Source organism: Numida meleagris, chromosome 5, assembly GCF_002078875.1.
Source record: "Numida meleagris isolate 19003 breed g44 Domestic line chromosome 5, NumMel1.0, whole genome shotgun sequence".
Taxonomy (NCBI): Eukaryota; Metazoa; Chordata; class Aves; order Galliformes; family Numididae; genus Numida; species Numida meleagris.
In genome coordinates this window covers 13853447-13878792 of record NC_034413.1, presented here as the reverse complement: position 1 = coordinate 13878792, position 25346 = coordinate 13853447, and the positions used below count along the sequence as shown (strand labels likewise).

At 36.8% G+C, this 25346-nt stretch overlaps 1 protein-coding gene across 1 annotated transcript in view; it reads right to left on the bottom strand.

Moving 5' to 3' along the window:
• Positions 1-25346, bottom strand: part of LOC110399996 (adhesion G protein-coupled receptor A3-like) — a 261744-nt gene that overhangs the window by 218702 nt on the left and 17696 nt on the right. The window contains exon 2 of the mRNA XM_021399543.1: positions 54-125. Coding sequence (XP_021255218.1) covers positions 54-125 — 72 coding nt within the window. The remainder of the gene's footprint in view (positions 1-53; positions 126-25346) is intronic.

Below are 25346 nucleotides of genomic sequence, written 5' to 3'. Positions count from 1 at the left end.
AAAATACAAAAACTTTTTAATTGAAGGAGAAAAGAGGCTGATCAGTTACTCACAATCTCTCCAGGGATCTCAGTCCAAAGAAAGAACCATTCTTCAGCCATAAGATCTTGTTGTTACTTAGAATCCTAGAATAAGTCAGGAAAGAATTTGGTTAATAGAACATGATAATTCTACTGATTAAAAACATGTAATTATAGTAAATGACTGCTCTGTAAAATACTAATCACAAAATTCTCTGCTTCATTTGCATTTTCCCATCATAGCAGCTCATAAAGATTACCATTTTCTGAAGTAGCTAGTTTCTTCTTTATTAAATAAATGCACTTTCAAGAATGTCAACAAATGAACTTTGGTTGCAACTTGAAAAGTATGACATTGGTAAGTGCCCCCACATTACTTGCAGATTCAAATTACCACTGGTAGACATATTTGTTGTATTTCCCAGTCAGCAAATGCTGATCAAGCAAGAGACATGTTAAAAACTGTTCCACTAGACCGGAAGACAATCTAGTCACTTTTTAGTGGCTGCTACAGCAGGGATGTAGAAAGATTGATGCTATCCTTTGCACAGCAGAAATTCAGTAATTCAGCTTCATCTGTCCCACTCACAACTATCAAGTACACATGCAAACTCACTGTGCATGCAAGCTATTGAAAAAATGTGTCTGTTCTTCCTCTTGTTCCTACTGTCAATTTCACAAGTCCTAATTAAGTGTTTTTTTCATTACTACATTTTAGAAGAATACAAAATGAACACGCACTCATTCTGCAGATGCTGATTCTACAGATTCTGCAGATCCTATTTAGAGTTTTACAAAATACAACAGAAAAGCGGTTTGTTTGGGAAGTTCAATAAATTTTTTTTAATACAGATCTAAGGATTGTACAACGTGCAGAAGAAACTTCTGTTAAATCTGATTCCAAATGCTTAAGGAAAATGAGATCTTCAATGTAACATTTACAATTAATTATAGTAGTGCACAGCAGACTTGAAAAAAGGGAGACTGCCTGCTATAAAGCTAGTAATAAAATTTCAAAAGACATCTTATGCTCTTAGCTAGCAAGCTTGAGATTTCACAAATCAACTTTTTATTTTTGTGAAGTTTGAAAATAGTCTCATGCAACAGATTATCTTATTTGTCAGGATCTTAGTATTTCCTACTACATATAAACAGTAACTGCTTTACTCCAGCACATACATATAAGATCAACTTTCAAGTCCACATTCAAGAGACAACAACACTGATAATGAAACACTATAATTACTGATGTAAGACACTTAAAATATTAGCAAGATTTGGACATGTACAAATAATTTGATGCAATTTGATGACCTGCTGTCAGAAGACATGAATAATAGAGCAACTCAGGTCTGAGCTAGAAGCTTATCTCTTACTACACCAAGGTGTTCATGAATATGCTGGGGCAGCATTACTCCTTACCTAGAACAGGTCCCTATAAAACACAAGTGGCAAGTTGAAATCAGACATGAACACTTAAACCCAAGTATCTGAAAGCACACAGAACCCTATGTCTATCACCAAAAACTACAGCTATGCTCCACTGCACACAGGCATTATTCTGTCATCATCTAGGAAACTGTATTTCACAAGATCTGCCTCCTACTTCTCAGATTAAAAAAAATTGTATGTATTTCTCTAAAAACTCCTTACTATGATCTTAGCAATATATTTCAGCAATGACAAGACCACAAGGCAGCAAGCTATTTCAATATGCATTATTTGTTTTTTTCTTTTTAGGTACCTACACTGAGAATGACTGAATTGAAGAATTGCTTTAAAATTATAAACATCTAAACTGGAAAACATAAATACATACGTTTTTCTGTTATTATATTCTGTTCTCTCCTTCTTCTTATCTTTTGAGGCTGCACTGCACTTGAATCACTCAAGAAAAAGCAACAGTCCGAAAATAAAAATTGGCTAGGCTTTGAAAGACTAACATCTTAAATTCCACTTCATATTGAGTTATTTGGTTATTCACTATGTTACAGAGAGACCATCTCTGAGGTCTATTACAATGACATTAGGTATAAATATTGTATTTGGACTGTTCTGCATAGTCTGATTTGCAAAGATACATGTACTTCAGAACTCTCATCTGGCTTAGATACAACTATTTCTGTCTTTGAAAAATGTTCATGGTGCCAATTTGTTTTTCCAGTCTTTTGTTCATCGTGCCTAGAAAAAGAAGGCAGTCTGAACACTGCTGGCAAGTCCATGAAAATCCCACCAGTCAGCAGCACATATCTCCTACTCCACCTCTGGGTCCCCTTCTCTACATACATAGAGTTACATACATACATTGAAAGCGGTACCCTTTTACCCACATAAAATAATCTCCTAGAAATGAAAGGGTACTATCTAACTAATAATAAATTACAAGTTTTAGCAGAACACTCAGTAAACATGGCAACATAGCAGTATTGCAGAGCATGAGCTATCTCATTGAGTCACTATTTCATTTTCCTGGAGGAGAAATTCAGTATTGAAAAATACAACAGACACTACAAAATTAAAAAATATCATGGATTTGTGTTTCTACAGTAACTCTTTCGAATCTTTATACCAGTCTTCTACAGAGACTTTCACACAGAGATCAGGTTTCGAAACTTAGGTTTCCTTCAGGGCCTTCTCTTTACACTGCCAACTAGAATGCAGGTTCTATAAACACAGTAGTATGGATATTATAGTTAAAATACAATTGTTTTTCTGTTCAGAATGTGGAAGAATCATAGCTAGAGAAGCCTAACATTCCGATAAGGTCCGTGGGGAGAAAAAAATAATTCTTCCCTAACAATTAATATAAATTATCTACATTTCATTGAGCTGGTTGCTCTGTTAAATGGGAAGGATCCACCTGCTTTTAATTAGCTTCAGTCATGCCCAAGAGCTTGCAATGGGCTGTTATCAGAATGGATTTGGTTTGCTCTGAAGAACAGTTCTGTGAACACGAAAAACAATTTCACTTGCAAATGTAAATCATTATTTTTGTACAGTAATGAATCACTTGTTAAAGTTTTGGTGCAACTCATGAAATTGTTCCCTTCTGAGGACATTTGTTGTGGGTAGAAGCTAGAAGGGAGGAAAATTACATTGTTCAGTATGCAAACACAGAAATGAGGCTTAACTACAGATGATGAAAAGAAACCCTCTCAAGGAATCAATTCCTAGTAAAATTGTAGCTCTGACTCTTGATGCTGAAATTACACTGAATAATTTTTGTATTTCTTCAAAAGTAACTGAATAAACACGAAAGTTATAATTCTTATTTTATCTAGTTAGTTATCTCTTTTCCTTTAAATAGAGTCACCTGCTTACAAGAAGATATTTGTCATTAGAGAGCTACAGAAATTTAAGGAAAAAGAGACAAGAAGCACATCCTTTTTACATATTAACAGAAACACAAAAGTTTGTTGGATAAACACATGGGAAAAGGTGCTATTCGTGTATTTGATTTTGGATCGCTTCCCGATATAAAAGTACTTTTAACCACATCAGAAAATGAATCACTTAATAAATGATTAAATATAATTTTGATTTTTTAGAACACATCACTGCTGTGTTCACACTATTATTAAGTATTTCTCACATCTTATTTATTCACGGCATTTTCACTTATTTCTTCTCTTGTGCTATCTAATCACAATGATAAAATAAATATTGCAACACATTGCAGCTAGGCAGCTGGTTTAAATAATTATCAGTTTCTAGCCATGTGTTAAGAATCTCACATTATAAATATTTTATTCTGAGAAGAGAAACACTAAGAAAATGAGCACTCTTTATTCCAGTGAAGCTATTTTCCTAAACCAAATTCCATTCAATGTTTTACTTTTCTTTTAAAAATAAAATAAATGAATCATTTCCTGGAGAAGCCTTCTGTGAAGGTATTTATTTTAGAGCTGAGTTTTGAAACTGAACTCTAGTATTCAATATATGTCATGATCCAAAACCCAAAGTAACTAGAAGGTAGAATGTAAACAGAACATATCAGATGATGGGATCCACCTAACTAAAACAATACTGGGGAGCACCACCACCCTGACCAGACACCTTACTGAATTTCATTAACCCTTTTGCATCTTATGGCTCCTTCTCCCAAGACACTCCAGGGGATTGTTTGCCTCAGGGACTACGTTCAGAAGACAATAAAACAACACCACATTTGTCCTTCCCCACAGGCTCTGAAGGGATATCCTTCTAATGCTCTCTCATGACCTATAGCTATACCCTAGAGCATGTTATCTACACATGATGCAAATATACTCCTCTGGTGGGCTGCAGCACAGGCTCTGTGCTGCTTCATTCATACTGCACTGGAAACAAATCATCCAGCCTCACAATACTAGTTATTTGGTAGATATGAGAGCCAGTGATGAAAGCAATCCAAAAGCACGAAAGTTCTGCTATGAGATAATTAGCCAACTGGTGCTTCCTATCTCCTTAGGGCCAGATCACAGCCTTCTTAGTAGCACGGTCATTCAGTTTTTCCTTTTTACCCATATAAAGGTTCGTGATTACATGGAAGCCTCTTTCTTTCCCCTCTTCTGTGGACGAAGTGACTGTGGTGGAAAAAAACATACAAATACTTGAATATCAAGGCCAATATGTTTTTTAATGGGCCACAACCCATTTCACTGAATACCCTTCTGGTCCCTCCTTTAGAATTAATTAAACACAAATCTTATCACAGTTAGCTTAAACAGTTTTCCATGAGTTTTGCCTTTGTGAAAGTCTGAAAAAAAGTCTGCAGAAAGATGTAATCCTGTGCAACAAAGTTTTATTCATGTATAAAACGCTTCCAGAAAAAAGAAAACTACTATAGCATTTCAAAATGTGTCAAATAAAAAACTCTCAATCATAATGCAAACAAACTTCAACTACAACCCCTCAAGCAGAGGGAAAGAATCCTTATGCCATGCCCTTGAAGTCAATGGACTTGGGTTCATTCATCATAATAAACAAATTCCACATCTGAGGCCTCTTCAGTGGGATGATGCCTCATCCCACTCGGTAAAACCTACAGTGTGAGCTCATACAGCAGCAAATCCCATGGAAAAACCCCCATTTCAGATAAACAGGCTCAAGAAAGACAAAACATTTAGATGGACCATGCTGTTCCCAAATGCATACTGAACATAGAAGGAAGAATGACTCATTTCTGAAAATATCCATTTCCTCTGATAATATTCACAGGAAAATATATATATATTTTCTAAAGTGAAGATTAAGAAAATGTCAGCTTGCATTGGATTTTCTACTGAGCAGCCTAGGAAATAGTTCAGACCAGATTTAACCCAGTTCTGTGTCTAGCTGATGGATGAGCTGAACAACCAACATCTAGAAAATGAACCCCTCTGAGCTCCTTTGCTTACAGAGCACTCCAAGACGAGTTGAAGGTACAATGAAGCACCGCAAGAGAGAGCGATCACTCTTGCCCCTGCTGTGCACTTCCCCTTAATTCCTGTTGTTTTCTTTCCCAATTCATAGATTAAAAAAAAGTGTGCTAGATGGATATCCAAGATAATTTGACAAAAGAGAGAAAGCTCAGTCCATTAAGACAGTAGGTCTGGGACCTCTCTGTGGATGTTGTTTGAAGAAACTGGTTTTGAAGAACAGTACTGACAGCTCACCAAATGAACAGGGTGTAGCAGACAAATACATATTTTGGTAAGCAAACAAAGTAGGAAAAACTTGTAAAAATGTGAGTTTATATTTAACCATCTGTGTGCTTAGAACTTAAAGACAGCAATTCATAGTGCCTGCTATAACATCTGAGTTAGAGAATATCTGTTTAAAAAAAGCATCAAGAGAAGCCATCAGAATAGTACAGATGTGTATGATATCTCAAGCAAAATCTCTCTTAACTAAGGTGATTGTGGTCCCTTATATTGTTTTTTTCTTTTTTCTCCCCAAAATAAACCATATGTGTTGTCAATAATCTTAACAGGAGTCATGCAAAAATGCTACAGCATGCAGTAAGACCTAGACACTTAGCACCCCTAATTCCAGTTGGTTTTATTCCAGCTCTAGAGAAAACAGAAAATAATCAAAATGACCTTTAAGCGTAGATAAATAGTGTTACAATTGGTGAAAAAAAGTGAACCTATAGCCAAAGCAACTCCAATGTACGAATTGTGCTTCCAATTAGAACAGTACCAACAAAGATATTTCCTGATCCTGACACTATTTGATAGCAAAAGAAGTGTCAGAACTATAAGCAATGAGAAATTTCCTTCTAGATAATTATTCGAAAGTTCTTCCAAATGTGCAAAGAAATGCTAATTGTCTGTCACACACTTGATAGAACATAGCAGGAGAAACTGGAGCACTCCTAATACAAGGCTCATTATACGACCATTCATATTATGGAAACGCAGTACTGCTTTTGTTGAAAAGCACTGCTCAACAGCTTCACTTTCAGTAAATTAAAATATAAGGTGAAACTCTTATTTTTGTTTAAACATTAAAGAAACGGGTGGCTTTTACCAATAGTCCTCCTGCATTAAACAAGAGGCTGCCAGGTCACATTCAAAATAACCAAGCCAAAGAGTTCTTGCATAAATCATAGCAACAACTGATTTAGTTGACTAAAAATCATATTCAAAAGCATTTTTGTGTAAGCAACATCCAAACAGTGAAACAAAATAGCGTCATCCCTAGTAGGATACACAAGTCACACTCTCCCTAATACTCGTTCAGAGGTATTAATGTATTAAGAAAAAAGGAAGCAGGAAGATCATTCTCAAAGAGAAATCTTAATATGATTTTGTAACAGTGGGGGAGTTAACTCCCAGCTTTTGAAACAATTTCCCTCCACTACAGGGTGATATTCATTAACTGAATGGGAAAAGAAACAGCAGGAATCAAAGCATTACTAATAGGACTCTGAGTACTGCAAGAAATAAATGCAGTTGTCTATTTTATGACTTTTGTCAAGCACTGGCAAATTTCTGAACTAGATGATCCTCTTAAGTAAAGCATGTTTTCCATAAAAACTAAGATGTAAAGGTCACATCTTCAGCTCAGTGAAGAGTTGAAGTATCTTGCAGCAGTTCTATGGTTCAAGATCAATCAGCTGTATTCAAGAAATTCAACTTGTAGAAAACATTTAATTAGTGGATAACTGTAGAGATATAAACAGTGCACATAATAAAACTATGCAGTCCTACTTAGGCTACTGAAGTGCTGAGGATATAAAAGCACGATGAACCGTTTCTATTTTCCTACATGTTTGTGGATTTATAGCATCATTAAACTCTCTAGATAAATCTTACTTTAAGATGTTTTTAACTGGAGTGCAAGTAACATTATCTTTTGATAAGACAGCATCTCTATTACATCTTTTGAAAACTGAACTTTCAGCCTATGCCACTACACCTACCTCGTGCATGACCTGTAGTTGAGATACTGGCGTGTGTTTAACTTTCAGTGGTGAGTCCTACTGAGTTTAGCAGAATTACTCACATTAATTAAATATATGTGCATTCATTTTTTGAAGATCAAAGATTCTATTGTCAATATTTTCTTTTGAGAAAGAAAGGAATTATTTAAAACTATCTCTACAATGAGAAGGAAATTCTTTTATTTGAATTTTCAATACCGTTTCTGAAAGCATTTGCAGGCATGACAGCATGGGTCTGCATGTCGTGTTGCTCCTGGTTTTGCCTTTGACTCACTGTACAGACTATTGAATATATATATACACACATATACTTAAAATGCATTTTAATGGGAAAAATAAGAGTGATACAGAATAAACAAAAACAAGTTTTTCACTGAGCTGGTGTAATATGAAAATTAATTTAATCTAGTCATTGTTTATAGGAAAATTAGAGGAAAATTAGCTTTTCATTGAACTCAGGTGGCATTATGGTGGAAAGCCTTCCTTATATTTTAGCCAGTCATACTTTCATACAATTCACTGATAGGGATGATGCAAGCACCAGGAGGAGCAGGTGAGTGATCAACGCAGGAGAAAAGGGTGCGGATTTGAGTATTTCAGTGTGCTCAGCATCACTGAGATAGCCAAGAGCCAGAGAAGCACACCTTTCCCCTGCAGGCCAGGAATTTTTACACTTATTTCAGCGGGACCAGTAAGTTCATTTAGGATCCTCATTTCAAACTGAAGTGGAGGTTACTGCAAGTAATTTGCCACAGTGATTCATTGTAAGATAAACCTAGAGCTTAGTCAAATAACCACCAGCATTCCAATCTTTGTCACTTTGAAAAAGGATTAAGAATTCCTGAGTCATCATTCCTTGCTTAATACACTTTTTATATTGCCTTTTATTTACTTCCCTCATAAGATCTTTTCAGCTTCTTTTCCACATCGTTGCTCTTATTCAGCCCAGCACCCTTAGTTTAAAATCTGAAACACCTGTTCTGCTTTTCCTAGTTTTGCCATTTTTGTATTTCTAAAACAGCATTCTGAACAGTTTCCACTTTATTTCTGAAAAACATGATCAGGATGGCCTTCAAAAAATGCACATCTGAGTTACTCCAACAAATAAACAGTAAAAGCGCTGAATATAAATCCAGAAAAACAGTGAAAGTTTTTCACTGTAGTAATTTATTTTGATTTCCTCCCAAACAGGTTTGCTTTTATAATGGTTATATCCTAACTCATAGGTTCTGCTGGGACTATAGCTGCGTTTTGCAAAAGAGATATCTGCAGTAGTACTTTCTTAAATGATGATATATATAAACTGATAATTCAACAAAATACAAAACTTACTCTGTATCCTTTGGGTAATATATCTCAAAACTCTAAGCCTGAAAAGAGGCTCATCTGACAGCAGAAAATAATTCCTAATGAATTTTAAGAAACTCTTTTCTCAGAAGGAGACATTTTAAAGAGCTAGATTATTAAATCCAAATTGTTTGCTCTATTTTGCCTCAGCCATTAGGACTATGTATCAGAACACTTCTTTAGTGCTCTGTTTGGTTTCAAAGGGGACGGAGGAGCAGAGATTTAAGTGCAAACAGGGAGTGACAAAGAAGTTTTTCTTAAGTCCTGCAGACAGCTATCAGTATACATTCAGGCAGACTGGGATCCTGAAATGTGAAACAGTTGGTGATTATTCATATTTAATTCAGAGAACCAGCAATCCCTGCATAATGCACACAAGCTATCATATCAGTTTTCAGTTCCTTGATGATGGCTTGAAAATGGTTTTAAAAACTGAGATTCGGGACAGCATCCAGTTGAGGTAGGAAGTGCAAGACACATGTCTAATTACAGCTAATTTACTATCTCTAAAACATCTAGATTGGAAGGGACCTCCAGACCCACTCCATGCCCAAAGCAGGTCCAGTCAGATCAGGCTGTTTGGTAACATGCCCGCTTTGGTTTTGACCATTTCCAGAGACAGAGGAGAGACGTGCCCAGCCATCCAGCTGGCTCACAGTCCACCTGTGATGGCAACCTACCACTCTGGCTTCAGACATCACAGTGAAAAAGAACTGTGATCTTCAGTGCCCATTTCAGAAATAACAAGCCCAAAAGAACATATTTTTAAAACTGTCTTACTTTTAATCTGTATCGAATTTCTCTTGTTTCCAGCGCTAACTTAAAGAGATTACTTTAATAAACAATTCTCTATGCTGATATATTATTACTGAGTATACATTCAGAAAGAAGCAAATGTTTTATGTTATCTTCTAGAAATAATCACGCTTTCAGCTTCTAATTTCCAACTTGAAAATATATTAAGGTGTGCCAAATCAGTACACTGAATTAACAGGTAGAAGATTTGGTTTGCTTTGATAAGAGTACTGGTTTTGAGCCTAAACACTTGTTTCTCACCCTGCAAATGGATTTTTGCGCTGGTTACCTTAAGAAAACAGGCTAAAAGCTAAGATTCCCCTAAGCAGTTTGGGAAGGCATGTCTCACGCAATGTAACAAACAGGAGCAATCATCTCCAAGTGCACCTACCTCTCAGCTTCTAAGCTAAAGTGGCCAGTGACGGTCTTACTTGGGGTTTGTCTTTCTTTAATCTTAGCCTCAAATGCTATCTATCAGCTCAGGTACTTAAAATTATCTTCCCGTCTTCCCAAGCCTGTGTTGTTCAATATTTGATGTTCTTTCCATTTTAGTTATATCGGCAATCTTTGAAATAAAGCTTTCAACACAACTGTTCAAAACCTTGGTATAAATAATAAAAACAAACAAAAAAAAAACCCACCTAAACTTTGACCCAACTTCCATCACACAAGTAACTTTCTCCTATCTTGCTTTGTTTCTTTCACATTAGTCAGTGTTTAGTGCATTCAACCACCTTTTTTGATACTTGATTGCAAGTGTTCAGCATTACCTTACATTTCTGCCAAATGGTTCCTAAGACATTTACTTCTACAGTATTTGATTGCATCACTTTTACAGTAATAAACTCTGGCAGCAATATCCACAAGGAATTCCAAAGCCTTTGTAGGGAATCATGTCCTGAAGCTATCACAGCTACGTTAAATGAAGCTCAGTTATTCATAATGGTTTCCCTTTTCATTTCTTTTAGTGGTTTTCAAAGTTTTCTTAAAAAATGATGACAGAGTAATTTATTCATTTTTCAGAAATGTCTTCAGATCCCTGAATAAATAATAAGAGAGATAGCATCTTTCAGGGATGCCTGAAATGACATGAAGGAAGGTTGCTTAAGTGAGACTAGTTGCACTCGTTTTCATAAAAACAGAGAATGTCCCCAGGAAAGACAGAGGAAATAAAAGGTAGAAAATAAACCAGAATGAACATGGCAGACACTCATATCTATGAGTACTACTGAAAAAAGGCAACCAAAATAAACCAATGTAAAGGTTGTCTGGTCTGATACGTACACAATTAACCACCTATTTGCTCAAGAAGTGTAAAAAAACCTTTTGTTCTTTAGAAAAGCAGCATGACCTGCTTCAAGTTAAGTAGAATGACAAAAAAAAAATAAAAATTAAAAAAAAAAGAGCAGCAGGTCCTTAAATAACTCCTGAAATAAAGATCTCAGGCATTCATTCTGCATGCAAGATATGTTAAGAATGATAGATTCTTTGGTGTAGTGGGAGGTGTGGAGAATGTTTAACCTTTTGTCAGGCTCCAAGTTCTTACCGAATATTAGTATAGCACTGACCTAGATTGAGAGATTAGCTTAAATAAGTGCCACAGAAAAGTTAAAACATATCAACAGACCTCGTCTAAAGAGCTGAATGAACAGTCTGTACTAAACATTAGGTAAAAGCGGATTTTCATTTACAAAGGTAAGCGCTTTCAAAATTGTAACAGAAAACCTAATGTATAGAATTTAATGCCACTAGTATATATACTTTTACATTCTTTTTACTTTTTCATTCTAATCTCAGTTAAAAAAAAAAAAAACAACAAAAAAACAACCTGATACAGATTAAAAACTTTCCAGGTCCTTCAGAGTACTGAAGTGATCATCAAGTAATTACAGCCAGATACACGGAGTGCCTCCCTTGCACATTCTATCCCAACAGAAACCAATTATATTCAGCACAGAATCGGGAAAAAATAGTAAGAACAGCTCAGTATCTTAATTATAAATGATTCTGGTCTAAGCAATATTAATATTTATGCAAAATAATAAAATATTGCCTTAAAGCATTTCACAGCAATATAATGACACCCTCTTATATGACCGATAGACCTGAAATCGTGCTTAAGGCATGCAAGTGAGTTGTCTGCCCATGGCAGTATTACTTCCTCTTTTGTGCTCAAATTTTCTTCTCCTTTCATTTCCAAAAATATTTTGATATATATGAAATGCATCTTGTTTCAAGATGACAGGTCTCGAAATGAAGTTTTTGAGGGATTTGACACTTTTTAATCTCCATCTGAGAATTCTGGTTGTCATTTTTAACTTTCTTTAAATCAAGAATTTTTCAGCTATTGTGAATGCAAAAATAAAATCTTAAAAAGCTGTCCTAAGTGCACCTCATAGGTTCAAAAATGGCTAGTTAAATAAAGGAATACATAAAGGAAAGGAGTTTGGGTTTTTAGATTTTTGGTTTTTAAACCCTGACTCTTGACTTCTGAGCACATGAATTTTCCCTCCTTCAAACTCTTAATACCATAAGCAAATACTGAAACAGATCTTGGAACCCTGAAATAGCAAGGGAGCTACATCCTTCCCTCTGCAGGCAGCAGCAGGCAGTTACCTCTGCAGTCCCCTCCATTTGTGTTCTCTGGAACTCACCAAAAGCCTTCAGAATCACCAAGACTTTGCAAAGGCAAGGAAGTATGGGCTGTGAGAGCACACGAGCAGCAGGAGAACAGGGTACAATCCCATCAATATGGGATTGGAAAACTGTTGGGGAGCTGATGATGACTGAGGCCACATCAACAGGACTTCCATGCTCACTCTGAGCCTTCCCCAGCTAGCAAGTCAGAAGTGGAGTAAGGATTTGGGGATCTCATCAAGCATCATTTTGAGTGCCCATGGTTCCTGGAGGGCACTTCTCTCAGCAGAGAATTTGGATTGTTAGCTCTGAAGCACATCTTAACTAAAAGCTATGCAATTGCTGCTGAATAATAAGGTACTCAGTAAAGCACGGACTTTAAATTCCTTTATTAAATAAATGACAAATAGGTTTCCTGATGCTGTTATTATGGTTGAAACCTCTTATCTGCAAAGACTCCGTTTGTAAATCTAACTCATTTCAGCAATACAGTGCTGGAGATGCACAACTCAGAAACATGCCTTTGTCAGACCAATCACTCCAAGAAAGGTAACGTTTACTTTTCAGACACTATTATGTAGGTGTTCAGATATTATTTGTGGATCCAGTAGAGTGAAGATTGTTGGAGTTTTAAATTGTTTTTCATCTCTTTTTTTACATCTACAGCAACAAACAAGGTAACAGCCACCTATCGTGATACACATGCATCTGAAGACAGTTACCATGCCACATGTAGGAGAATATTTATTTGTGTGTGTTTCGTATAATCAGGGCCAAAAGAAAGCTGCAGTAAAACAAAAGGCATTACCTTGTGTCCTCTTTTATGCAGGCTACAGGATATATAAACATATCATCCCTTACACTGGAAGATATTTTACTTGGCTGACAGTATTCTCTTAGCCTTCTTTAAGGAAACAGATTTTCAGATATTTAAAATGGCAAAGTGTCTTTTGAATGATGTTGATGTCAAAGGTTATTTTTCATTGCCAAGCTTTCTGTCGCTGGTTTTAGTAGAATGGAACCAATATTACTTTATTTTTCTAATAATCTACTTGGAGAAGCATACAGGACATGATTAAACACAGAATTTCAAGCTTCTTTCACTCCTGGTGCAAAACAATACAGGTTTTGAGCACAGTTAAAACACAAGTAAAAGAAAAATGGAAAAAAAAATGTTTAAACACTTAGATAGGCTTTATGATTAAAACCAAAACCCAGATCGGTGTCATAAAAGAAAAAACAAGATGATCTTCATCAGGACCCAACCAATGGAAGCTATATTGTGCACTGTTTTATAAAGTGCATCTGAGCATGCTTTGCCCTTAAAATTACAGTCATTTATGTAAGTATTATTATTTTGCAGACAGTGAATCAAAGTACCAGAAAGAGAATTATTCATGTGGTTTTGGACTTGTGGCTGAGTTGGCAACAAAATCAAATTTCCGGTGTTTGACACCACAGCTCTGAGCAAGTGACTCTCCTTCCCACTTCACTGATTTCAACCTGAGCTGTAGGTTGAATAAGAATTATGTAGCTGAGAATTACAAGAGCAAAAATTGTAAGCAAGAATGAGCTGAAGTGTACAAGCCAGCCTAGGGAAGCTTAAGACAAGTCCAGCTGTACTTGTTTAGGCAAAGCTAATTTCACCCTAAGACTGAGCTTCTCATTAAATCACCAAGTATGAAAACCAAAACATATCCATATATTCACTTCACAGATTCCATTAAACTTGTTATGTTGCAGTAAAGCCCTAGCTAATCATTCTGAGAAAGCTTTTGTGGTGCTGAGTGCTTTAGTGTGAAACACAACTGGAATGTTATCTCAGGTATGACATCCCTGAAGAGAAACACAATGAGAACGGCTGCTTCTTCCAGGGAGAGCTGATGACCCAGTGCTGGATGGGAGAGGGCTGTGCTGAACAGCATCCTCAGGATCCTCAGAGCAAAGACCAATTTCTGTCTATAAATCACCATCTGACACAAAACTTAACTACCTTTTTAACAGATAAACCTAGGGATTTGCTGAGGTAATAAGCCGCATTATTCTCATAATACACCATGAAAAAAATTGGGAACATCATTTCAGCAAGTATCAGCAATCCAAGTGAGGGTAATGGCCATTTCCATTCTCGGCAGTACTCAGATACCTACAGGCCACATCAGTGTAACAGCTTTTAAAGTCACTATGTGCAGCTATCTTCACAGATACCATGCCAGATCGTATTTCTGTTAATGTCAGAGAACAAGTGTTTTGCGGGCCTCTTTGGAAAACCAGTATCTGTTGTACACTGCCAAACCCTCAGGAGTATGCAACTGAGCTTTAAAGGGGTATTCACTAATTGTAACTGTATGAGACTTGACAGAAATTCAGGAAAAGCTTGATGTGATTTCAGCAGACAAAATTAAAAGAACACACCACAGAGTATTGACTTTGCAAAGTGAAGCTGTAAAGCCTGAAATCTCTCACTTAGCAGATGCTGTGTACTGAAAGACCTAAAAAGTAGTGCAAGAAAATCTGATTGCTGATCCACACAGTTCATCATAAACTTAAAGGCAGCAGCAAACAAATCCCGCCAGGGAACGCATCTAAAGAACTCCATCAGGGCATCAGATGCTTACTGTGTTTTCAGCTCCTCTCCCATGGTAGGAGATAAATAAAAAAGACTGCTGGACTTGGTGGCATTTTTACAGAATTCTTCAAGTACTTTGGTTTGAAAGGAAGATTTTCACTGTCACTTTTTTTTTTTTTTTTTTTTTTTTAAAACACAGATAACCCCTACACCTACTTGAAAGGCGCAAGGTGGAAAATTTACAGCCATTCGGAAGATTAACACAAGTGACTCCAGATAATGGCAAGTGCTTTCATTCAACACTCACCGCAGGTCATTATAGTAGTTCCATTTGGAATTGGCCCAGGAAGGGTTAAAACAGTTGTATCTCTAACCCAGACTTTTATGTAGATGCTTGGCTACCAGAAGCAGCAAAAAACTGTACCAGCATTCATTGACCTCTCATCTACACCTAATACTGTCTGACAGAAAAACTGTTGCTCAATCTGTCAATTATAAATTGCCACCCCACTCTCACTCTGATCAACTAAATCATCTGTGATACTTAAAACAAAAAGCCTCTCTGTATCTACCTTGGCAATACATCTCAAGAAAACATTCCATGTTGGATAAGGTTTTGAGCTTGCAACAGCCTTTTACAGCTGTGATAAATCACCATTACTATGGTTTGCATGACCACAAGTTTATCTTAAACGTAGATGAAATCACATTTGCAGTTATGACTTGTACTCTAAAATAAGATGGTTACTCTTGTAAACCTTTCAAAGACTATTTTCTGAAGATAATTTCAGAACTTCAAGGACCTACTGCTAGCACTGGAGCCTGAAATCAGATACCTTCAAAACCATCTGTTCTAGTCAACTATCAAGTAGGGGAAAAAAGAAAAAAAAATCAAAGCGCAAAATTAATGCTTAACAACTTCCTGAAGTATCTTGGAGTTGTACTGAATAAAATAGTCAAATATCAACCTCATTTGGAGAATGTCAACAAAATATTAAACTATTCAAAGTGCTGTTAACACTATCTGACCAAGCTATTGCATGTACCTTCATGATTTTACGCATTTCATCACAAACACCATTTCTACCTGAAACAGAGTACTGCTTTTCAAAATGCTAAACTTGAACAGAGATCTCTATATTACATATTTATAAAGCTAGTGACATTATTAAATAGCAAGTCAAGTTGTACCACTCCCTTGCTTGTGAACATAAATCAACAATCGTAGGGATACTTTGTACATTGTAGTTTGCTATTTTTCACTTTAAGACATCTCTTATCTCTGGTGTTATTTCTGCTTTTTGTACCTATAGAGACTCAATCACTTCAAAAGAGGCTTAAAAACTACAACTAAAATGGGTCTGTTCTTGAGCATGCCACTTTCACCCACACTGAATTATACTGATTAGATATCTGAGTCCACCACTCTTACTCATTTGAAAAGTACCAAGTAACCATACAAGTTGCTCTGAAATCTACAAGGTTAGTTTATACATCTTTGTCGCACTGTTAAGCAACTGTTTGCCAACATGAATTCTTTAAGGAGGTAGAGCGTTCTTGGGGAGTAGCCATTGTTATCAACAGAGTATCTTAGAGTATCTTAGAGTATCATCTTCTAAGGTACGTATGTACCTTAGAAATTATCAGAAAAAGATCTTCCCTTCCTCAGCTGAGGAGCAGCCTCTCACCACCTGAAGTGAGGCCCTGGTCTATAAACAGAGCCAGAAGAGGGAAGCAGGAGAAGACAGAGGCAGCAAACTGCACAGCATCCTTGTGTAATGGGCAAGCACCTAGGGCAAACATTTAACTGGATCAGAATGAAGTGACAAAAGTGAATTCACTTTTTGTCACTTTCTCACACTTTTTAGATTTCAGTATTCCCTTCTGCTTGAGAAAGTGAGGTTTCAGTGAATCCCCCAGCACGTTCCACAGTGTTCTCCATACTTGAATAATGGATTTAGGATAAGAAACCTAACAAGAGGTAACTCACTTTAACTACTTGATCTCCCTCCTTCTAAAGCATCTACGGTTGTAATTTTATACAAATGATATGCCAGAACTATAAAAAGTTCCTTGGCCTACAATCTGGATCATCTCACTCCCATCTGTAAATCATCAACTAACCACTGACTAGTCAGCAGTTACACGCTTTAGGTAGCAATTTATTACATAATTTTTTAAAAATATATACAAAATGACTGCGGGCTTCAAGAGGTATGCAAGAATAAGATTAACAGATTTCTTATTTAGCTTGAATGTGACTTAAAAGACTGAGTCTGTATCAACAAGTTTGCACAGTGCATGTGCTATTATTTCTACTATATTTCATTTATATTTCTTTAAGCTTGCTGGAACATTTTATAAGCTGTATTGGCCCAAGGCACATATATGAGTGCTATTTCTTGCTGCGCTGTTTGCATCGCATAATTTTATAACTACACTGTTTCAGGAAGAAAAAACAGCAAAAATCAGCTGTAAGCCACCACTGGCCTCATTCATTCCCAAATGAATTAACACTTACAGAAGTGAAAATTCCAATATCTTACTTTCTAACCTGCAGCATAACTTAAAAAATACACACTAAGCTTGGACTCCAACTGGACTCAGCTCTTTACAACATTCACTCTGCCCCCCCAGAGAAAGCTACCAAGATTCTAATACTTCCGTAAGTTCAAAATAAAAGCAGAGCTCTTGGCCATACTGCCTTGGAATGTTAAATCTGCAAACTAGGCAAAGTATTTTATATGCTTAGGGGTGATTTTGATTCTGTAATAAAAGGAATTTAAATTCCTAAATCCTATGGTGTTATTATGAACCTTCAAGACGGTTTTCCAACCTTCAACAATGTGCCTTTATCTTTAAATTCCTTCAGCTTTCATACTATGTTTAAAGAGAAAGAACTTTCATAAGACTGATTAAACTTTTCTTAAGCTATATAGTTTCATAAATATGTTTTCATGAAGAAAGAAGAGCTCTTGAACTTGAGATGGGAAGCTTTTGAATCTAGAAATTCAATTTCCTTAGAGAATATCTGAAAACCACATTACAGGAAGCTATGGTTCCTGACCTAAGGGAAGTGGATGGAAGGAAAAAGTAAAATAACAAAATGTGCAGCTGACCTGAACCTACAAAAAATAAAAATAAATATTGCCCTGCATATATTGTTCTGAGCATACACTATATTAAAACAGAAGCTGGCAAGCACCAATAAATAAAAAGGATATGAACTTTGTTTAGTGCACCAACATTTAGAAAGTTATCAAAGCAAATCTAGCAGCATAAGGTAACTACTTTTATCAGCATTCATTAGGGTTTTCTTGCATTTTCCTACCGTTTGAAATACATTTCTGATTGCTTTTGGTAATAACAACACAAAAATATAGAAATTATCTTACTGGTTGATGAATTTTATCGTACATTGATAACACTGTTTCTGACTGTGCAAGGTACTGCACACCTCAAAGGAACGACAGAAACCCCACACTGTTTAAATTCTGTCCTCAATAAGGTTATAAATCCATAGCATTGATTAATATAATCCTTTAGCCCTTCTAATCTACTCTAGTGTAGACAGATTTTCCTCATTCTACATTTCCTTTTCTGAATTTCTTTTTATATCATTATATTTCTTGCTTTGACAAATTCTGCCCCTGATATATAAACTATGCTCAATTTAAGTATTAGATCATTTGACCCATTTTAAACTTGTTTTTCAAATTAAATAACTTGCTGCTTCACTTAGGTATTTCTATTTCAATCAAAGAGCTTTGCCTCAGACTGTTGAACCTTTCTTTTTAATTATTCTTTTAGCACATATGGCAGAGATAAACTTTTTCTACATAATGATGTTTTCATAAGCAATATTTGTGCCATAATTAAGTTTTACTTCCTTAACTTCACCTCCTCTTCAATTTTATTAAAATCTTAGTGTTCTTAAGCTTGAAGCTCATTATATCTTTTCAATTAACTTGTTCACTCTTTATTCTGTTGCATCCATGTTAATCACTCTTTGCTTACTGGAGATTATGTTGCTAATCATTCTCTGAAGTTCAGAGCACTGAGTTTTTTCAGATTCATTTGCGTTTAGAAAAAATAAAGGAGATTTGAAGTGCTACAACTAGACTTTATACAGTCCAAGTGTAAAAATTCATCAGACAAGCGTTTTTTGTTTGGTTGGTTTTGTTGGTTTTTTTTGTCAGAAAGCCAAAACAGTAGTGCAGCATGGAAAAGGAAAAATTGAAGCTTTATCTTTCCTTGATTGATTGATTTCCTTGAATGATTGATTCCCTTGATTAAGAAAAATTATTTTAATGGAGTCCTAGTATTGTTTTTAGAAAGAGGAATATTATTATATTCCCAAATTTGCATATAGAGTTTATGTATACTTTTATTATTATTTATTTTTAAATCTGGGAGTGCCTAACAGGTTAAAAAGTGGTGAGTAAACAGACTACAAAATGTGACCAGAGTTGAAAAACAGCAAGCATAGAACAAATCTTGCAGTCCTTATGCCTATCAAGGATAATATTTCTTAACTCAGTAAAACACTGCTTTTTGTCACTATCCTCTTGTATGCCTAGAAATAATAAAAAAAAAAAATCCTCATTTTTACTTTTTTGGGGTCCAATATATAAACATCTAAAAAATTATCAAAAATCATATATGATATACAATATCACTCATATGTGTTAAGAAGCAGTCCTATCACTGGAGTATTTTAGAATATATCCTTCACTTCATCCTTTTCCCTCCTAACATCGGCAGTCAACATCCATGTTCTTATAACTGTATCAGAATAAAATTTAAGACGATTTTGATATACCAGCATCCAATGGGTTTCTTATTTCCTTATACTTCTGCTTGAAATTTCTCTTTGAAGGTTAATACATTGGGATTGTTGGCTTCCTTTGGGGAAATCTTTTTTCCTGGTCTCCAGATTTCCAAAATATTATTACTGCAATTAACATGTATTTGATGGCTTAATTCTCCTGTATTAGCTTCAAAGTCTACCAAATAACTTATACCAAGCATCTCATTCATGGCATGAAATAACTGAGGCAACCTCAGAACCATGGTGAGTAAGTACAGCAATCCAGCAGCCTCCCCTCCTACTTCTCAGCTTATTTAAGAAATCCCCTAGATCTTCATGATAGTTTACCAATAAACAATGATCTCCCCCAAGTGATTGAGTATAACACAAGAACGACTGGCTGGCAAGCATGTGAACTTCCCCTAAAAAGGCAGAGAATTGAGTCACTGTGCAAACCTTGTGGAAAGGCCACCTCCCTCTCTTGCTGCGCAACCTGTGAGAAGGGAAAGTGCAAACAAGAGCAATCACAGAGGTGAAACCTTCAGGCCACACAATGCACTGTGCTGGCATGACTGATACTTTTAGGCTGGATCTCGAGAAAAGCCTCTGGGAAAGAAAAAGGAAACAAGGTTGTGGATCAAGTTGAGCAGCGTTGGCATGACATCTGGAAGGATTATTATTAGCAGCAGGGCCTAAAATGCTGGGCAGTTTTTATACAGACCTTTGGAGGGCCTGAGATGCAAACAACCATCAGAACACAACAACCACTCTCCATATGAAACTCAGTCTGATTTCTAATATAACTGTAAAGCCCTAGTTTATAATTAAATCAGCACAGTGATCACAACACAGATTCTAACGTCCAGTTATCTGTAGCTGACTGTTTTACATTTAGGCTGACTGCTGCAGAAAGTAGGCTGGACTTGCATTGATTGGTTCCAGCTACAACTCAAGACCATGTGGAAGCACATGAGAAATTTAACCCAAAAGCACTCCAATGAAAAAGAAGGAGGTGGTGAATTTCCTACCCTCTTCACAGAATCATTAAAGTTGGGAAGACCACTAAGATCACCTAGTTCAACCATCAACTCATCACCACCATGCCACTAAACCATGTCACTCAATGCAGCATCTACACATTTCTTGAACACCTCCAGGGACAGTGACTCCATCACCCTCCTGGGCAGCCTCTTCCAGTGCATTACCACTCTTTCTGAGAAGAAATTATTCCTAATATCCAACCTGAATTTTACAGATTCTTTCAGAAACAGAAAAATATATCTGCTGCCTTTCCCAGCTAAGGAAACTTCACACAAAAATCATAATGTACTAACTTAAAAATGAGTGAGTTTATTTAAAGATCATCCATTTGGAACATGTGACCTTAAAAGTAAAGGGCTTATTTCAACAGTGCCCTACAGGCAACACCTGAGAGGCAACATTGACTTTTGAAAGTCAAATTTGAGACTCTGCCAAAGGTTCAAACACAAACCAGGACAATCCCAAAACTCCGAATCCTGACCTGCAGTAGCACAAGTCTTGAAATATCTGATGACATAACACTGGTTACAATCGTTTTTTCAACAGGAGGGTGTTTAACGTACATGTGTCATTTCAAAAAGTCCACGTCTCTTGTATCTTATATAACATGATGCTACAATTAAAACTCACTACAGTAAATCAAGCTACTGTAAATCAAATCTGACCTAAGAATCCACTAAGTGTTAAATTCAGAAGCACCTCAGCGGACTTAGGTAACAGCTGTGCTTAACAGGTTTTTTGTCTTACTGTTTCTGACTGAGCCCTTTGTGCTCAGCCTTTTAATTTATTTATTATTCTGGTCATCAGCTGAAGTAATAGGAAATAATAACATTAAGGTATGTGAAGCATTTTGAAAATACAGTTAGTTCCAGGTTGCCCAAAGAAGTCATGGATGCCCCATCCCTGGAGGAGCTCAAGGCCAGGTTGGATGGGGCCCTGGGCAGCCTGATCAGGTGGGTGGCAAACAGCCCATGACAGGGGTTTGGAACTGGATGATCTTTAAGGTCTCTCCCAACCTAAGCCATTCTACTAGGATTCTATGATTTTCATATAACTTGATCATTTCAAAATGCAGTGCCTGTAGTACTGGCAAAGAAAACCAAATTAGCTGATTTTTAAGCCCTTCTGATTACCAGTAAGTGCCACTATTTCATATTATACTTAGTAAAACTTTCAGTGAATATTTCACAACTGATTTCAGCCAACACCTACAATCAGATCACACTAGACACTTGCAAGGCATATGTTTACTTCACTTTCATAAGCTCAGTCATGTCACAGTGTAAACACTACACAGGCAGTCAAGAACTCAGAAGAATTTGGTGTGCAGAAATAAAGTGGAATCTCTGAATTTCTGAAGTAATATATAAAATTACACCAAACAATTTTCAGGTTTGTGCAAGAGGGCTGTTAGTTGGCTAGAGTTGTGAAGATCTCCCCAGTCTTTCTCCTTTTGAACAGAAATAAAAGAGGTTTTAATCCAGAGCTTTCCCTGGTCACTGTATCCACACAGTTAGTGAGGATTTGGGTGTGTATGTTTTGTTTAGTCTTGTGAATTGGATTTTTGGAAATTCAGTGAGTGACTTGTATCAAAATCTGCACCACTTCTTCTGGTCTTTGAGGAGCCTTTTCTTGCCACCCCTGGTTGCCTATGCTGATGTTTTAGTTCAGGACACAAGCACACTTTTAAAGGCAATCTCCTTCTGCTTATGCCCACTTCTGTGCTTTGGTTTGCTCCACAAAACAGCCTCAGAGCACACTGATGGGATTTCTTGCGGGTGAAATCAAGTTCAGGCTCTGCTCCAGGAATACACCTAATGCCTTTCAGAAGGAAAGGCAAGGAACATTCATTCTGTGAGATTAGACTAGTGCTAGTCTGAAATTAAGTACAAACACACTCCCCCTCACACCTAAAATATGAGTAGCAGAATTCTACAGAAGCACTTACTACCATAAAGTGGCAGCTGAAACCTCCACAGGAGGGACATCCAGTCCTCAGGACCAGCTATTTCATTCCACATCACTGCAGTGTGGCCCGCACAGGAGCCCTCCACAAACACTCCATGCCAGCTCACAGCCACCCTTGCAGAGTAATCCCAGGTGGACAGACAGTATTCTCTCTCTCAGACCAAATTTCCAAACAGATTTAGGAGCTGCACCTTCTTGCCCTCAAGCTTCATCACAGCAGCTTCTACATTTTACAGAGTGGTGAGGGCAAGGAAGTACTTCCTTTTGGTCGCCACCACCCTCACCTCTCCCTCTTCCTGAGGATATCAGATGACAATCCAGGCAGAAGGAAGCACAGCAGATACTCAGTTAATCTACTTCCACATACTGAGCTTCCATGCTTGGCAGGAACTTCTTGGAAACACCAAAAAACTGACAACAGACCTCCCTTAAAGCACTCCCTCTCCCACTTTTGCCAGTACAGAATAACCTATTGCCATTTTAACATGTTATCTGTGACTTCTTAGGCATGAAGAGAATAAATTGTCTGGCCATTTCCCTTACAATACTTTCCAGAAATTCTGTCTAATGTTTCTTCTTTGCAAGACTGTAATGAAAAGAAAGAAGACAATAATAACACAGTAGATAGATGTGAAAACGCAATAGGGCTGAAAGGAACTGCAGATGAATCATTGAGCCTTCTCTCTGCAGCTAGAGAAGTATCCATAACATACTTGAAGGATAGTATTTCGCTACGTTGACAATATTAATCTGAATCTGTGTGATATTTAGCAGTTTATGGCTTTCCTACAAGCTCTGCATCATCACTCCTCCCTCTCATTTTTCTCTTTTTCCCCCCTGTATCTACTAAAAAAATAATAATATTGGAACCTAAATTCATACTTTTCAAAATGAAAGGATTTAGAGAAATAATATTTGCCTAGAGGACCAATGGTCTGACTCAGTAGGGTGTTTGGAGTTGTGGGTTCTTGGTTTGTTTGTTTGTTTTTATAATGCTCCTAAACATTGACTTTCACTTCTGAATATCTTCAAGATGCATGTCACCATCTAATCTTAGAATCATTTGAGTTGGAAGGGATCCTTAAAGGCCATCTGGTCCGACTCCCTTTCTATAAACAGAGACACCTACAGCTCCATCGGGTGCTCACAGCCCCATCCAGGGATGGGACACCCACCACCTCTCTGGGCAACCTGTGCCAATACCTCACCACCCTTACTGTAAAAAATTTCTTCCTTATATCCAACCTAAATCTATCCTCTGTCTGTTTGAGACCATTTCCCCTTGTTCTGTCACAACAGACTCCACTAAAGAGTACGTCCCCTTCTTTCTGGTAGTCACTCTTTAGACACTGCTCTCAGGTCTCCCTGGAGCCTTCTTTTCTCCAGGCTAAACAGCCACAGCCCTCTCAGCCCATCCTTGCTGGGAAGGTGCTCCATCCCTTGGATCATTTTTGTGGCCCTCCTCTGGACATGCTCCAACAGGTCCACATCTCTCCTTTATTGAGGACTCCACACTCCACACAGTAGCATCAGCATGAAGGTGATAGATTGATCTATCACAATACAACATGGACTTGGATTCCAAAAGTCATTTTACCATAAGTCTAACCAGATTTTAACTTGCTTTCTAATACACACGCAGAACAATAAATATTACAGATAAAATTGGCATACATTTAGCTCTAGACCAGATTAGAGATTCTGATATATGATAAAATTATGTCAGTTAGGGTACTCTAGTCAGAAAACAACTGCTGCAACATTGCTTTTTTTTGTCACAGACTTAACAAAATGTTTCTTCTGGGTAACTTAAAATTTGTATTTTGAGTACCTTTAGGAACAGCAAAACAGTGAGGATTATTCAGGAAAAAAACAATGATTTAGACTTTGAGTGCTCAACCTATTATATATTACCGATTTCTCACTACAGAAAATAGGAATTCATTTCTCACTTGCATGATTAAAATGAAGCAAGTACCAAGCTATCATGTCGTACAAAAGGCTGTATTGAAGTATTTCTGTCAGAATAATATGAGAAAGCTTCCCCTTTCTATATTCACAAAAATAAAATAAGATTTTATTCACCTTGAAAGGACAGAGAACTTGTTCTGCACTCTGTGTTCTTGCCATAAGTCCTGTGATAACCTGAAGTTATCACTCTCACCAGACCTATAATTTAAACACCTAAATAAAACACTGTACGATTGATGTGTCACGGCAAGAATTAAATTCTGACAAAAACCCATGTTTTAAGTCATTCAATATCTTTTTATCTTATTAGGAATTCTCATAATAGAAATTTTGTTACTTAAGCACCAGCTGCTACTGTCAGTTTGTATTTTCTCCATTTGGTTGCAATAAGGATTTATTGACGATGACATTTGACTATATGCTCCATCAAAATCCTGTATAAATATGTATCGTATTAAATAAGACCAGCAATATTTGATCATACATATGGTATCATAAAACTGTCACATAGAGACTTCATTAGCAGTATTATTAAAGTGGTGTGGCCAAGAAAGGCTTTTCCTGTGAAAGTACTACAGAAATGGACAACAATCATTGTAACAACAGCAGATCCTATCCCAACCTCATACTCTGGAGACACTCTGGATGAAGTGAAGAGCCCTGAATACACGCAGGGAGCAAGCAGCTTCCCTTAATGCCTGCAGCCTGAATGCCATAAAAACATTTCAAGATCCTGCTTCTGAATCCTGGCAAAGGAGTTTGGTCTTGAATATTTCTATA